Consider the following 16,742-nt stretch of genomic DNA (forward strand, 5'->3'; position numbering starts at 1 on the left):
AATATTGAGGCTGGCGTCCACTCTGTCAACACTTGAAGCTTTGCGCGAGGGTTGTTTCTTCGCTGCATAGGTGTGGTCCTTGGCAATGGCAGCCAGTGTCTGGTCCATGTCAGTTTGAACAGATTTATCTGAAACAACAACAGCAGGTCTACATTTTTGTATAGAAGATTAGCTTACAGACTTGACAAGCCAAGTACTCAGTGCATGCTAGCCTCAAGGATCTATTGCATGAGGGCTACTTGCACTAGTGCAGGCCTACAAGTACAAGTATATAAAACCAGAGGACATGATAGTTGATACAATGTCCTCATATGATTGATGGGCTTGGAGTCTTTTTTCTAATAACTTACCAAATGTAGGGGTTTGGTCAGCAAATCTGCCGCATTTACAGTGTGGCTCAATTGCTTGCATTGACTGGACTTGCTCTGTCAGTGTCATGGTGTATGCAGGACTAGCATTGATGACCTCTCCAAGTTGATTAGAAGACTCAAATTCAATGGTCTGATCGAGTTGACTACTGCTCACACATTCAGCTGCCGATTCTCCATCGTCATAATCATCACTATTATCATCACCATGTCCAGCTCCAGGAGTAAGCAGTGTTTTCAAAAGCTGAAAGACAAAGGAACATTTCAAAATAAAATTGAGCATGCCTACAGTACATCATGACATGTACACCCTTGTCGGAAAGTTTAAGGACACCAGTTTTTTACAATTTTCTCAAAAACTACTGGGCCAACTGGAACCAAAGTTTTATCATATCTGGATAAACTTCTTTGGTATTATTTGCAATAGGTTTGGTTTTTATTATCAATTAGGTAAAAACGTTATGGCCGTTTTTCCAGAGGCATGTTTTTTTTACTTTTTTGTCTGCAAGTTTTTCTGCCGTTTTTTTGCAACATCATCTGGACACAATAACCAAAGCAACTTTAAGCACAGATTTGTTGTTAAAAAATTGTTGGAAAGCACCACTTTTTGAGGTTTTTGTCCCCAAAAATACTCCCAATTGCTATGACTTTTCAGCAACTCTCGTAATGACCCCTCGGACCAACGGCATTGTCTGCCTGGGTTTGGTAACTCCTATTGATATGGTAATACTCTGGTCAGGAACTTTCTCCACTTGAGTGAATCAGACTGTAACTGAACTGTGTCCTACCACAGTGTGTAGGCTGAAAAAGTCAGGGCAATGCAATTGGAGCGATTCAAAAAATGTTTTACATGATGGAGTTCTTGTCATACTGAAGAAGTTTTGGTTGCTACACCAAATTCTAAAAGCTAACTCGACTGGTGCACATTAGGTTCCGTTTAAATTTGTAATGAGTGTGGGAGGTACGCCTCCACATACTACTACAGTGTTTACCATCTCGTTCTGCTTCTGCGCATTTCTCTGTGTTATTGTGATCAAAAATTATTTTCAAAGTCTGGGGGGGGGGGGGGGGTACCAGTATATGGATGACTGTGGCCTTGGTATTTCATTGCAAACACTGCACTGCGACTTTGATGAGCAAAATAAGATAAAAAGATAATAATGTAGCACACAACTGTTTTTATTTTTATCACCACAACTACAGCTCAAACTACTTCCTGGTCAGCTCGTAATATTCCATTCAGTCAAAACAGTCAGTAGCGAGTCCACCCTCCTTCAGCATCAACGACTGCTTGCATCCATCTTGGCATCGACTGCACTAACCCATCCCAATACTCTGCCCCAAGCGTGTTCCATATTTCCATAATTCGCTCCAACAGATTATCACCATTACGCACCCCTTCATAATTAAAATTCTGGACCATCACTCCCCAAGCATTTTCAATTGGGTTCATATCACAGCCCTTGGGAGGCCAGTCAATGACAGCAAAGGGCTGCTCCTGCAGGAACGCTGTAATGTTTCTTGCCGTGTGGATAGGGGACCTGAAAATGAATGTTGTAAGCAAGTATCAATCATAATGTTGCGAATGCAGGATGTCCCAATATGTTATGAATGGGAGAACAGCATGGTAAAACACAAACTCATGGGAAAGTTTTATAACCTGCTTGGTTGACCGAAATTACTCCTGCCATACAAATTATAAAAAGGAATCGAAAGTGGGTTTGGTAGAGTTCAGCTTTTGTGTTTGACCTTGGGTGAACTGAACATCTTGCCAGTTGCTTGTTCAAACTTATCAGAGCTGATTTTTATAAGGCCTACCTATCATGCTGATAAATGAATCCATCTGGGAAGTGATGGTGCATATCTGGAAGACATCTGTCTAGTATCTCACGATACTGTATCTGGTTGAACCGTCCCTGTATCCTTTGAAGAGTTCCGTTGCCTCGGTCATTCATCCAGCCCCAGATTAACACTGTGAACCTCCCACTCCGCTGGCATGTCTTGATGTTGTTTGCGTTGTAGCGTTCACCCTGAAGCCGACGGCACCAGACCTGCCCATGTCTTCCAACCTCAAATGACTTTTCGTCTGTAAAAACTACTCTCCTCCATTGTTCTATTGTCCAATTAAGATGATCCTGAAAAGAAAATAAGGCGCTGATTATGTATTGTTTTCTGTGTTTGCACGAGCATGAGATAATTTCATCTTGAAACACAGGGGAGGGGAAATGCCAGATTTCCAAGTCCGTCTCATTGGGTTTTTTCAGTCATTCAAAACTCCTGTGTCTTTGATGATATTAATAAAACAATTTTAGTGTTCAATGGAAACAAATGTAGGCATAATTTTAGAAACTACACTTTGTATAAATCATCTTACTTGGGCAAATTGCAAGCGCTGTCTTCTATGGGCATCACTTAGGATATCTTTCTTGGCAGCAATACGTCCCATCAAGTTTGCCTGGCGCAGCCTCTCTCTTATTGTCCCCCGGCTGATTCTTGTCCCCTGCTGGTGTAGCTCATCCTGGAGCTGCCTTGGGAGGAGGAAGGGGTCTTGTTGGACTCGACGCACCAAAGTCCGATCTTGCCTCTCAGTTGTGGATCTTGGCCTTCCTGCTCTCTCTCTCACTCTTGTGTTGCCATCAGTTTGTTGTCGATTTACCCATGTGGACACAGCAGTCTTGCTGCATCCTAAGTGGTCTGCTATATTTCTATAGGATAACCCATTTTCTCTGAGTTCTAATATGCGATTTTTTTGCAAGTCCGTTAACTGGTTGTCTCCCCTATGCTTCATGGTGACATAAATCAAAGCCCAGGAATAAATAATTACTTTTAACTATAAAGGCATGGTCCGCAATGGACAGCAATCCCCGGGACAGCAATAATGGGCATAGGGTTTAGCTTGTTGCTTAAATACACAGGACAAGGAATGTTTACAGTAGAAAGAAACAGCACTGCAATTGGTTTGGCCTGTTGTCTGTGATGAGGTAATCTGAAATGGGTTGAGGCCCTGGGCCAGGTGCACATCATATTGTTTGATGTGGTCAGGTAATCTGACCTGGGGTGAGGATTTGGCTGGAGTGCACATCAATCATTGTGAGCAATAACCACTGTAATGGTCATTGGGCCAGTGTCAAAAGGTGTCATCTTGGCCAGCAAAATATCATTGAGAAAATGGAAAAAAACTGTATTTTTTCCTAAAAACCCTTGACCAAACTTAAAAATTTTTGCAAGAAGTTGGTTTTAGTTGATGTGCCCAAATGATGTTGCAAAAAAATGGCAGAAAAATCTGCAGACAAAACAGTAAAAAAAACATGCCTCTGGAAAAACGGCCATAAAGTTTTTACCTAATTGATAATGAAAACCAAACCTATTGTAAATGATACCCAAGAAGTTTATCCAGATATGATAAAACTTTGGTTCCAGTTGGCCCAGTAGTTTTTTAGAAAATTGTAAAAAACTGGTGTCCTTAAACTTTCCGACAAGGGTGTACATCCCATTATCATTGCCAAAGCTTAATTATAGGCAAACAACTGTCACTGTGCCAACGCTGTGATTAGGGCCTACAGTTTTGTGTGCCTCAAGGGCCGTATTTAACTTTTTTGTCCAGGGGGGGCAGTGGGATAGATCGCCGAAGGCGATCTGCAGGTGCATCCGAACGGGGGGGGGGGGGGGGGGGGTGGGGGCACTCCCCCTGAAAAATTTGAAAATAAAAGGTCTGAAATGGCATTTTCCTGGCATTTGGAAGTGTGAATCAATAGTATTTTTACTCTAGAAAAGGACCACTTTTATGAAGTATTTTACGAAAATACCACATTTGGACAGAAAATGTTAATTTTCATAGTTTTACATGATGAGAATAAAATGCCTGAAAAAATGGAGAAAAAGTGTGTCATTAGTTTTAGCAGGTTTTAGGGTTAGCATGAGATGACAGCTGCTCTAACTTCTTCTGCCCTGAAATGGAAATGCTGCTGTTAAAGCATTGGAATCCTACCTTTAAAAGTGCCATCATCTGTGCCCTACTCATTTGATATCCGAATTTACAATAGTCCTTATAGTTTGTATCAAAACACATAACTATATACATGAACAGTTTGTATTATTCCACCAAGTCTTTGATATCCCTTTATAGTCCTTTTCAGAAATAATCCACTGCAAAATTATAAATCCAAAACGTACATGTATAGTAATCATGACAAACAACGATTCTGATGAAAAGATATAACTTAGTGTTTCTACATGTGGTGTCTAAATAACTGTCATGTACAAAAAGTCATTTGAGTCAATTTGCCAGTTTTCTCCAGTTGGCCTTCATTGCGTATATATCCTCAGGTGAAGGAATGCATGATTCACCTCGATGGACCAGCATCATTGCCAAGCCACTCAACCTTTCCTCTGTCATAGTTGACCGGGTCCACAATTTAAGTCGGCGAAGAGCTGAGAATGACCGCTCACAAGAAACGCTGCCAACAGGGGTTGTCAAAAGGACTGTAAGAATAGTATGAACGGCCGGAAAGAATTGCTGGTTGGCCTGAGATAGGGCAGCAAGAGGTGTCTTGGGAATGCGACCGAGAGGGACATCTTCGAAAAGTTTTTTCCACTTTAGAATTTCACTGTCAAGTAGTGCAAGGTCGTCCTTCTCAAGGAACTTCCCATAGTATTCTCGGATTTCTTTCATGTGATCCTCTGTTAACTCCTTTAGGTTACACGGGACAAAGTACTGTGCAGAAACTAGTCCAACTTGCACATCAGAAAATCGTTTCTCCAATTCTTGCACCACATGGTCAGTGAATGGAAAGAAGACATTGATTTTGTAATAGTCTGAGGAACTCTGCTGTGTGTCCCCTGCATTGTCTCTGTGGCGTTGGGTACCAGCTGTACGAGGCTTTATGCAAGTATCAATTCGTTTCTTGCATCCCCCCCTCCTCAAGGGTAGTTAAGCTATCACCACTAATCTTTGCCAGTGCTTGAGTAGTATTTATTTTTCCTTTAGTGAAAATTTGGCGAAGCTGGAAAGAATAAGGATGCTAATGTGTCGATGTCTTGTCGAGCATACAGCCTTACCCAGTAAAATTAGTCCGGTTACTTTATATGATGGTGACAACTGATATATTGTTGATGGTGATGTCTTGACGAAAGAAAAAGTAGCATTGGTGAAAAAAGGGTGATGCTTGAGCCTTAAGATGTCGTTATAGGGTGATAAGGTGTCGTACCCTTGAGGAGGGGGGGGGGGTACAAGACACGAATTGATACTTGCATAACTACGTTGATGTCGGCAGTTTTTCCTACTTCTAAGATTTTTTCCCATAGCTTTTCCCAACAGGCATCTGTCCTAGAATCCTTGATGGAAGACTTGGAAAGATTTATGTCTTGAAGTGCCATTACTAGATCACAGTCCTTTTTCTGAAGGACCTTTGTTATTCTGCTGAGGGAGCTCAGGACAAACTGCAACAACTGATGCAACCACAAACTGGGAGTCCTCCATTAGACGGATGTATGATTCAGCATCCCTTTTAGCCTCGCCTGTACTCTTTGCACTGACTTGGTCAAGAGCATGCAGCACCAGAGAATATTTTGTCAAGAGAGCAGACAGGGTTGTAACGCGAGCACTCCAATGGGTAGCACAGAACCTCGGTACAGTGGCCATATTGGCACCTTGCTTGATAGCATAATTTGAATTTTCGAACTCATCATATTCCTCTGGCCCTCTGCCAAACAATCTGCACCATAGGCCTACAGGCTACACTGTGTTGATCATGACAGCAGCCTTGTCGATGTAGGCCTTAACTGTACACAGAATGCACATCAATATGTACATCCTATATGGGTTACATCGTAGTGCATACCTTTTTTTTGTTCCTCGATGCCTGTCGTTCTCTCCTCCGTTTGGCACTAGCAGAGGGGGATTTCGCTGATGGTGGAAGGGATGGAGGTGTCTCTGGTTGGGGAAAGATTGATGGTACTGCATCCCCGTTGAGCAGGAGCTGATCTGCAAATCCAGCACGAAATTGGCCCAAATTTTTATAATCGTCCGGACGGAAATGCTCGCTGCATACTCTCGCCTGGCTGTCCCTTGGCTCAGGCCGCTTACATTTGGCAAGCCACTGCCGTCGCAGAGCTGCCTTCTTCTTCGAAGGTAGCACATGAAAGTGTGCACCTCTTTCCACGTAGTTTTTAGCTCAGCTGACAAAGTCAGCGGAGCTAGTCAAATAGCTATTCGATTGGTGTCCGTCCTTCCACCCATCCTGCCATCCTTCCATCCATCCATCCATCTGTAGGCAAAGTTGGGCATTTTGTAATCATACAACCGAGGCACTTCAAATCTAGTCTTGCTTATAAACACCGCAGAAAATGTTGCTTACGGAAAAAAATTTGGGCGATTCGACTCAAATTCAGCTCCCCAGGGGGCAAAATGCGTAAATGAAAAAACAATTTTTTGACGCTCTATTCCAGCAGATAAAAGCTCGAAATAAAGTTGAAAAGGTCTTCATGATACAGAAGTTTTGATATAAAATAGATTAGTGTGGATTTATATCACCAGTTGGCGGTAGTGAGCAAAACTGTTGTTTGACCCCGGATGACCCCGCTTTAAATTTCCCGCCGGTTACCTGGAGTACTATCATCAAGAAAATGGCGGTGACCTTTTTATTTCTACCGGAGCGATGATTTTGTAAGTGACAGATTTTCTTTTTTAAGCCTTTACGGAAACGTATTTTGGTACGAAACTTCACACGTTTATAGAAAAGATCAACGAGAATGTGTTCAAATGCCCTCATAACGATGAGTTCAACAGAATTTGATCAAAACAACCTTCGAATGGAGTCAACTTTCTTTGCGAAATTGAAGCGACGACATCATTATTTATCGTAATTTATGCAGATCTGAGTCCAGCTGATGGGCGATGTTTTGATTTGTGTTCAAACTATTGGAAACTTCGGAAATTAGTTCTATTAGTTCTACTATTCCGTAGGAGTATATTATAGCCATTGATGTTGACAGCTAAAAGCACGAAAACTTTGTTCAGGTTTCTCGTCCAATCACGTGACCTCTCCAACACTCGATAATGCACTCTTTTCGTCCACGTTTTAGGCCAATCTTCGGCCTGAACATGAAATCTAATAAGCGCAGTACTTAAATCAGATGTTTCTCTCGCCTTGAAAACATTCCTGGGTAAAATCCATTGAGATTAGCCGAGTTAATCCACTTTTTCCGTGCCTAAAATCTCTGCCGCTGAATTCTATAAATAGAAACTATTAACATCGCGGCAGTGTGGTTCCCATTGTGCGCCCTCCCACTTCACACCATGTCAGGAACTTTTACGGAGAGAGAGGGCGTGCGGTAAGAAGAATGGCCAAAATGACGTCACGTTTTCCTGGCAATGTCTCTTTAATTGCCAGACCAGTCAAGCATTGGGAAAGCATCTTTAATTCAGACAACGTTAGAACTCGAAAAACGAATATGTTAATTTGCAAAATTAAAAGCAGATTTCACCACTAACCAGCCAAATCGGAATACGACGGCACAAAATGTTCTCGCTTTCCTCCTGCTAAAAAACCTTGTTCCCGCACTCCTATTTTAATTTATCCCAAGGAATATGATATGATCTGTTTTCACTTTTTTGTAATTAAATGGTATTCATATAATGAGATCAATAGTAGTGTCCGTGTCAGATCCCATCATGGAGGTATAAATAATTATTTATACCTCCATGATCCCATCGTTCAACTAGTCTTCTCTCCCCAGGTGCCTCACACGGACCTTCACGTACTCAAGACCAACTCTTACAATATCGCCCTCAAAACAACCCTGGAGTCATGAATTCACAGGTGCTCCTGTGAAATCTCAGTTCTAGTTTATTTATCAAACTTTATCGAGGGTTACCCGGTTATCGAATCGAATGGATGTGTCGATCGTCGGGGCGGATTGATATGTGGTTAGGTTGTGCGTCCAAGGCGATTACTAATAGGTCATTCAGTTAGTTTGAGAAAGATCATGATCATGAAGATGCGTGTTGTGTTATCATAACTGGAAAATAAGTTGAAGTTATTATTAGTACTACGATTCTTACATGAGTAAAAAGTAGACGTTTTAAGCAACACAATAATGTTACTCCCATTTTTTCTGTAAAGCTATACTGAACTAGGGATATCTTCCGTTGCCTCCTGTAATATTTACATACCATGGCTGATTAGTTCAATCATATTTCATCCAGCTGGCAGCTCTGCATTGGAAATTTTAGTGGTATAACGTGTTCTCTTGACCTTCAAACAGTAGTATAAAGCCGATATTTACTACTTTATACCCTCAGTCCTATGTTATTAGGTCATATCCAGCTGAGCGCCAGGCCCTTGGGCCTCTTGTTATCAGAAACTTGACAGTGTTGAGCGATGCAATACGGCATATTTCCAAAATAAACAGAGCAAAACTTTGAATAATCACAAAGATGGCGGATGTGTGCAATGAACAGCACAAGTGACGTCACTCGCAATTAATTCGATCACGTGACCGCTAAATATAGACCATAATGGCAGCGCCCATTTTAAACTGCAAATACATCGATAAAACCTCTTTTTAATATGGATAGAGACTACGGATTTACGTGCAACGTTCAGGGCGGGTATTTTTAATCGCATTGAATGGGATAATTGGTTTTGAAAAATGACAGGCTTTCATTTCCTTGAATGCTGTTGGCGGTTTTCATCACGGAATCGAACAAGGCCTACATTATCTATTCCATTAGAATTAGCTAAAAGATCATTTGATTCGTTTGCCTCCATCTTTGTATTACAACTGCTGCTTGACATGACAACAAGTGTTAATAAAAACCTACCCTAACTTAACCCTTTCACTGCCAGTAGCTTCTAATTTTTAGCTACCTCACCTGCCGGTAGGTTTCTTTGTTTTAACATGATTTTGAGTATGGATATTTCTCCACCCTGTAGAGAGAAATCCTCTGGAGATAGAGCAAAACAATGTATATAAAAGTTGTTCAGTGTTGCCTACTCTTCAAAATGGGACCATAATTTGCCCTAATTTGCATACCGCCATCTTGAATTTATAATGAGGACGACAATTTTTTGGAAAAAAACTATTTAATTGGCAAAACATGTAGAGGTACAGCTATATAAAACCTTTTTGATCATAGAAATCTCTCTTTGCTTTCTTCCTTATCATTGAGAACCCTGATATTTGCTATTTTCTTCATGAAAAAGGTGAAAAAACACTTTTGAGGAGGGTTAGCATGGTTAGGAAATAACGTTGAAATTGCCGAAAATTTTTTGAGATTTCAAGTTTTGACATGTTCAATCTCTGACTTCATAAAACATACAAGGGACCTTTTTTGGCCCTAAAATGCTGATCCCTCGTTCTCCATGGCATAATTAGTGCTTATCATCACTTCAGTCATAGAAATAATTGTATGAGGGGTTAGCATGGTTCAGGGTTTAGTATAATGACAGAAAGAATATAGAAAATATCGGGGTCTGCACATTTGAGTCCAATAGCTCACTATCCCAAGAACTCAGTCACCTTATCAACAGATACAGCAGACTGTCAGTGTCAATGCCTGTAGTTCAGCTGTGTGTGATAAGTCTCAAAACAATCCTTGGGTGGTTTGCACAACGGTACATTACATTGCTTACAATAGAAAGTGGTCTGCACACGCGCACGTTTCCGATCACTGCAGACTGTACAATCAGGCCTGTACTTTTTGTCCTCGTTTTCAGCGAGGAAGTGTCGACCAGTCAGCCTAGCCAATGGGTGTTTACCAGAGGTACGGTTCCGCCTCCTCTCCAAATTGTCAGGGTTTTTCAGATTTTCTGTCAGACTGTCAATCACAAAATGGTGAAATTTTTGCGACTGCATTTTTTCGTTTGGATTGGCCAAGTTATAACAAATCGATCCATTTATCAGTGCAAGTTCAATTGAAAAGTGCCAAATCACTTGATACCACTTCCTACATTTGCGTTCATAAGAATGGTAAGACCTTAGCTGGTCTGCCTTGTCGACACCACCCATATATCGGTTATATTCGCACACAGCCTCTGGCTTATGAACCACGCGTGCCTCATCAGGAGCCGCCCTACGCTCGCGGACTTCTTTCTCAAGAATTCGACTGCCATGTATTGTGGATAGCATTCTAACAGTTCCATTGTCCTGCCAATAGACACACAGCATACCCTCCTTGGTAAAGAAGATAGGGTCCTCTCCTTTCTTCAGTGCGACACGAGGATACCGAGCGGCGGCATCAGCGCGTCTGCCCCGTGCTGCAGGTTGGATAGCAACAGGATTGCCCACCCTGTTACTCCGAAGTGTGCCACAAGTACCTGTCCTTCTGCCCTTTAGTTCAAAGAACAAAGTTGTAGAAGAGTACAAGTTATCACAAAACAAATAATAACCACGGTCTAGGTAGTCTGGGGTCAACAACCTTCTCACAGTCTCAGAAACAGTTCCATCCCCAGCCCCAGCGCAGACATTCCATCTCATCATAAAACCAGTGTGACTATCACAAAGGCACCACAGTTTAATACCCCACTTAGTGGGCTTATCCTGCATGTACTGTTTTATACCCAGTTTGCCCTTGAAGCCAAGCATAGCCTCATCCACAGATATCTCACGGTGAGCCTGATAGAGTTTGACATACTGATCTTGAACCATATCAATAATTGGCTGCACTTTGAACGTGGGGGAATATCCTGGTTGTCCCCTTGCCACCCCATTTTCATTGTTGTTCATGTGCAAAAAGCTCCTCAGCAGCTGATACCGATTACGAGAGAAAATGGTTCCAAATCCAGGGGTAGATGTAAGCCAGTACTTCTCGAAGTAATCTGAAAGTTCTGGTTTTTCACACATACCCATGGCTATCTCTAGTCCGACAAGTCCGCGAATTTCATCTGGATTTGTATCCTCCCAATACTGCAATCTGGAGTGAGGTTTTAGTTCTAGGCTTGGATCATCAAAAAATTGCAAAGCATAGATATTAGTTTGTTCAGCAACATGTGTGTATATCGCAGGTGGGAAAAAAGACTCGAAAAAATCAATGGGCTTTTTTCCGTCATGTCCTTTTTCAAATGTCCATCACCATATTGAGCCACTTCAGCAAAGTCTGGACACCATGCCAGGTCAGGGGTGAAGGAAGGAGCAGCATTGACAGCAGGAGTAGCTATCCGTGTCCAATTATTTGGACAGCGGTCCCCTATCCTTGGCAGCATTTCATTTACATCACGTGCAACATTGCCTCGACCACGCCCGCGACCACCACGTCCTCTGCCCCTACCACCCCCTCTGGCTGCTGTAGGGGGCTGAACAGGAGCATTGACTACAACTGCTGGGGGGGGGGGGGGCATCATCAGGCCCATCTGTATCACTGTCAGTTTGTACAGGACTATCACTCCCACTATCATGACTATTGTCAACATCAGGCCCTGGCTTTTGGGACACCTGTATCACCACCATGTATATCCTGTGTGTCACTATACACACTCTCATTATCGCTCATTTGTTCATCATTTACATCAAAGTCATCATCATCGACGAACTCCTCACAAGAGTCCGAATCGTTCACTATATCCAGCTCATCAAGGACCTCAGAACTATTCGCCACGTGTTTCGGAACCATCTATACTACCGCGCCATCTATCAAACTTTACGCTAACCACGCTCAATAACGAAATTTCAATGGTTTTATAGTGTATGGATAATTGTCGCAGAAGTGCGCCTCCGGCAGTAAAGGGAATAATATTGATTGTCGCAGAAGTGCGCCTCCGGCAGTGAAAGGGTTAACCACAAAATGGTATAGCCCAAATCACCGGGGCCTCCTGAACATCCTGGTACAGAGTAATACCAGAGGATCATAATAAATGATTGCAGTTAACAAGGATGTCTGGCCCCTTAGTAACTGAGTTCCATAATTTCTTCCCTGTTTCTTGGATGGAATTTACTGAAGTTGATAACAACCCCAACAAGTGTATAATTGTGATGATTAGGAGAAGGAGCAGAGAATTTGCTTGGCCTTTATCAAAGTGTTAGGAAGGAAGCTGACCACATGTTCAAAGAGCTGTTGCTTCAACTGAACACAACCACACTGCTCAACGAGAAAACCTCTCAACATATTGTATAAATCATGTGCACTTTTCCCGGGAGTAATGCTAATAAGCAGAATGTCAGGTGGCCCATCAAACAGAAGCTCCAATCAGGTCAGCTCTGATAAACCATGCCCTGTATACATTACAGGTAATTACTCTGCCAGTAGCTGCTAGTGCTAATCCTTCCAATCTGGATGTTTGTCCATTGGAACTTAGTCGAGAGACTGAGCTTAGCACAGTCTTGTTGAGGAGGACAAGCCGACACAAATCATCGTATTGTTGTGATGCTGCAAATACACAGAAATACAAAAAAAATCATAATGATTCTCACTCGAGTCTCAGCCTGCTATATTACATAAAGGCAAGAACTCATAAGTACAAACAAGAATATATAACACCATATGTATTCTTGGAATAAAATGCCTTTACCTGGGTCAAACCACCGCCTAGGTGGAATTATTCTATGGCTGCACTTTGGGAACAATTTGTTTTTGTTCGTGCTTGTTGACGATATGGTTCGCAAGGGACTTCCACTTGGCAGAAATAAGAGCACCATCATAATCACTGGTAACTGCTGACCAGTACAGATGATTGATGATGCTCTTCTGCCAGCTAACCACCTGTGGACATTTCTTGACATGCTTTTTCAAGCGCTTCTTAATACCTGAAAGAATGAAATTTCAAATTACTGCAAAGATAAATATTTAACCGCATGTTTTGTTGAAAATCCTCCTTCACAAGGCTTCAGGAAAATAGTGTAAAAACAACAACCTTCATTGGTTCTATTCCAGGTAAAACTAGCAATTTCTCTAATTACCTTTTGCAACATGCCAAATGTCAAGGCAATGTGTAACCGTATCCTTCCTCTTCTCTCTCAAATACTTGGCAACGCCAGTGTGCCCATCTGTTGTCAGGTCCATTCTTAGGCCAGGCAGCACGGTGTCAACAGAGTCGAGTGCTCTTCTGAGGCCCAGGGCCCATATTCATAAAGCAACTTAAGTCAAAGTGGGGCACCTAATATGCATCTTAAGTTTAAGTGGGGTACTTACTTAAAATAAGTCATATTCGTAAACATACTTAAGTCAAGTGGACCACTCAAATCGAGTCTTAGATTTGAGACACCTCTGGAGCAGTCTTAACTCTAAGTCCCGCTCTAAGTGGACTGGTTCTTTCAGTTCATTTTGTGCACGGTGCTCAACGGAGATGGCTGCGTTGATGTTAGCTTGGCAACATGCATTTGCACACAGACGTGCAATTCGCAGGGAAAGGGTTTTTCGTGATCGGCTGCATCCACTGGACGCTTACAATGACTTGGAATTGTACCAGCGATATCGGTTTGATCGGCAGACAATTCTTCAATTGATTGATCTTGTGAGGGATGACCTAGAATCGAAAACTAGGAGGAATTACGCGCTGCCTGCTGAGTTGAAGTTGCTTGCGACTCTTCGGTTTTATGCTTGCGGATCATTCCAACAGGTTACTGGTGATACTGTCCACATTTCGCAGCCAACCATGAGTCGAGTGATCGCGGAGGTAACAACCACACTGAACAATTCTCTAAAACACATCATCAAATTTCCGAGACAAGAGGACACACCTCAATTATCTGCAGATTTTTACGAGATAGCTCGATTTCCCGGTGTTATCGGTGTGGTCGATGGAACGCATATTTGGATTCTAGGACCTTCGTTTCATGAGTGGAGATATGTAAACAGGAAAAACTGGTATTCCATCAATGTACAGGTTGTTTTTGATGCACATTTTAGGTTTATGAATGTTGTGGCTAGATGGCCCGGTAGCACCCATGACTCCGTTGTGCTCCGAGAAAGCGCCGTAACCGACATTATGAGACGTTGGCAAGGAGATGAGGTCATCCTTGGTGACAGTGGGTATCCATTGCGTCCTTGGCTGATGACGCCATTTTTGAACCCTAACACCCCCGGGCAACGACGATACAATCGGTCTCACAAGAAAACTCGGTGTTTGGTTGAAAGGGGCATCGGTCAATGGAAAAGGCGATTCCACTGTCTGCATGGAAAACTGCGTTATACACCGGAGAAAGCATGTGCAATCATTACTGCGTGTGCAATGTTGCAAAACATTGCTATCAACAAAGCTCTACCGGATTTCGATCCAGCAGACATGGATGATATCGAACATCGGCCACAACCCGATGAGGATGGGAACGATGAAGGGAATATCGTAGCATTTGCAGGTGTAAATGGAACTGCTACAAGAGATCACATTGTCCAGCAACATTTCTAAGGCAAGTAAGTGTAACAAATACGTATCTATTATATGCTCATACACACAATTTATTTGTTTTCAAAGGTTTTTGACAAATATTTACAACTGTGTAAATATGTTTTCATCGTTTGCCTGAAATGAATTTACAGAAGCATTTTCTATCTCCTTCTCCATCTTACTTGTTTTCATTTTCAACAATTTAATTTCTAGAACCAATTTTTCCTTTTCAAGTTTAAGCTTATCCATCTCGAGCGCACATCTTTCCTTCTCAGAAGCAAGCAGTTCTTTCTGCAGTACTACCATCTCGTCCGTATTTCCTAAATTCTTTAGGGTTTTATCCTTTTCAGTGTTCTTGGGAAGCGGTGGGCAAGGATTAGGCAATGAAGACCTCACAGGAGAAGGCTGCACCAATCTTTGGAATTTAGTTGAGGTACTGGCGAGGGCTGCCGAGGCACAACCAAGGGATGATGAAGCTTTTCGTTTTTGTGTCCGCATCTTGGGTTCTTGAAGAAAAGACTCAGTTTGATTCTCTTCCTCATTCTCGCTGAAAGAACTGAAAGAAAATGCATTTACTTTACTAACGATAATGCTTAATTTCAAGCAGATGGGCTAAATGTTAAAGTTTGATTGAATTAGTTGCTGTGTAAAATCGTTTTGCACATACCTGTCGTTGGTTGCAACGCTGTGGGTGATATTCAGGTGCGGGACAGTATTTACTGATGTAGCGATTTTAGGTTTCGGTGCACCGCTATCAAAGCCGCCATCTATACCATACACGGATGGATCATCTTCGCCAATAACAGCTGCAACTTTCTGTGAAATTATCGACGGTTCCTTAGGAGGGGGTCCACCACCTGAAATGAATTTGAAATCGGTCATGTATTGTTATTCCTGTGGCACCATTTTGATTTTCAGCATAAAATGTGTTCATTTATGATCATTTATCAAGGGGTATTTTTTATCTTAATTTTCACGACATCACATATAAGAGTACCGGGTAATTTGCCGATGGTTTTTATGTTTGTATGTATGTACATACATAATTTTAGGATAGCGAGAGTGTGCAGAGTTGGCATAGAAAAGGTATTCAATGAAATAAATTCAGTTATTTACTAACCTGTCTTTCCTAGCGCTTTTTTGTATTCCCTATATTCGTCCTTCATAGCTGATGTCAGATTCTGCCACTTTTTCTGTAGTTCTGTCATTTCTCGCACAACATGCGGATTTCGACTATTTACGTTATCTGTTATTTCAAGCCAAGCATCATGTTTGCGCCTCGATGAAACATTTGACGAAAACTTCCCCACTAGTAACCCTTTCCGAGCATCGTACGCCTCAATGAGGCGGATTTTTTCCGCATCAGAAAAGTTCGGTTTCCTCCCCATAATTAACGAGCAAGTACATGCACTTTGTCTAAATGTGTCTCGTCTGCCTGTTAATCTGTATCTCCTATGGTGTAGGCCCTACAGAATGCACATTTGAATGCCCATGATCAATGAACAATGCAGTTACAACAAGCGCAAATCCACAAGAAATGTGACACGGGTACCTGGGAATGTCTTTTCAAGAAAGATAAGTGGTGCACTCAAACTTAAGCGGTCAACCTGGCCAAGTGGGGCACTGAGCAGGTTTATGAATCTCATTTTAGGTAGGGGACTTAGGCAAGTGGACAACTTAGGACTTTTTGGCACTTAAGTTAAGAACTTTTATGAATATGGGCCCTGGACCTCCATCGCTTGGCTTTTCTTACTGGCTGGCTCAGATGACTGCAAAAGTATGGGAAACATAAATATATATTTAAGAGTGCAGATGTTTGGCTGAAAGAATAACAGTATTCTTGATACAATTTTAATAAACCATGAAAAATTCTGCTTATGATATGGTAACTATCAACATACCACAACAAGCTCCGTTGAAACGATTGCATTCCCTTGTGTATCATGGAGGGTGTAAGATCCATACTTGGCGCAATGGCCCATCGAATCGCACCTAGCATCGCCAGACAACTGTGGCATATCTCCAAGGCCAAGGTTGATAAGTGCCTTGAAAT

General features: G+C 42.0%; 1 protein-coding gene across 1 annotated transcript; it reads right to left on the reverse strand.

Moving 5' to 3' along the window:
* Window positions 1-9,920: 9,920 nt before the first annotated feature.
* Window positions 9,921-11,219, reverse strand: LOC135489985 (piggyBac transposable element-derived protein 4-like). Its single transcript, XM_064775626.1, has one exon. It carries the CDS (start codon window positions 11,217-11,219, stop codon window positions 9,921-9,923), a length of 1,299 nt encoding a protein of 432 aa, XP_064631696.1.
* Between the last annotated feature and the right edge of the window lie 5,523 nt (window positions 11,220-16,742).

This window comes from Lineus longissimus, chromosome 6 (assembly GCF_910592395.1).
Source record: "Lineus longissimus chromosome 6, tnLinLong1.2, whole genome shotgun sequence".
Lineage (NCBI taxonomy): Eukaryota > Metazoa > Nemertea > Pilidiophora > Heteronemertea > Lineidae > Lineus > Lineus longissimus.

Coding starts and splice junctions, on each gene's coding strand:
- LOC135489985 (XM_064775626.1), bottom strand. CDS start 11,219: ATGGGTATGTGTGAAAAACCAGAACTTTCAGATTACTTCGAGAAGTAC.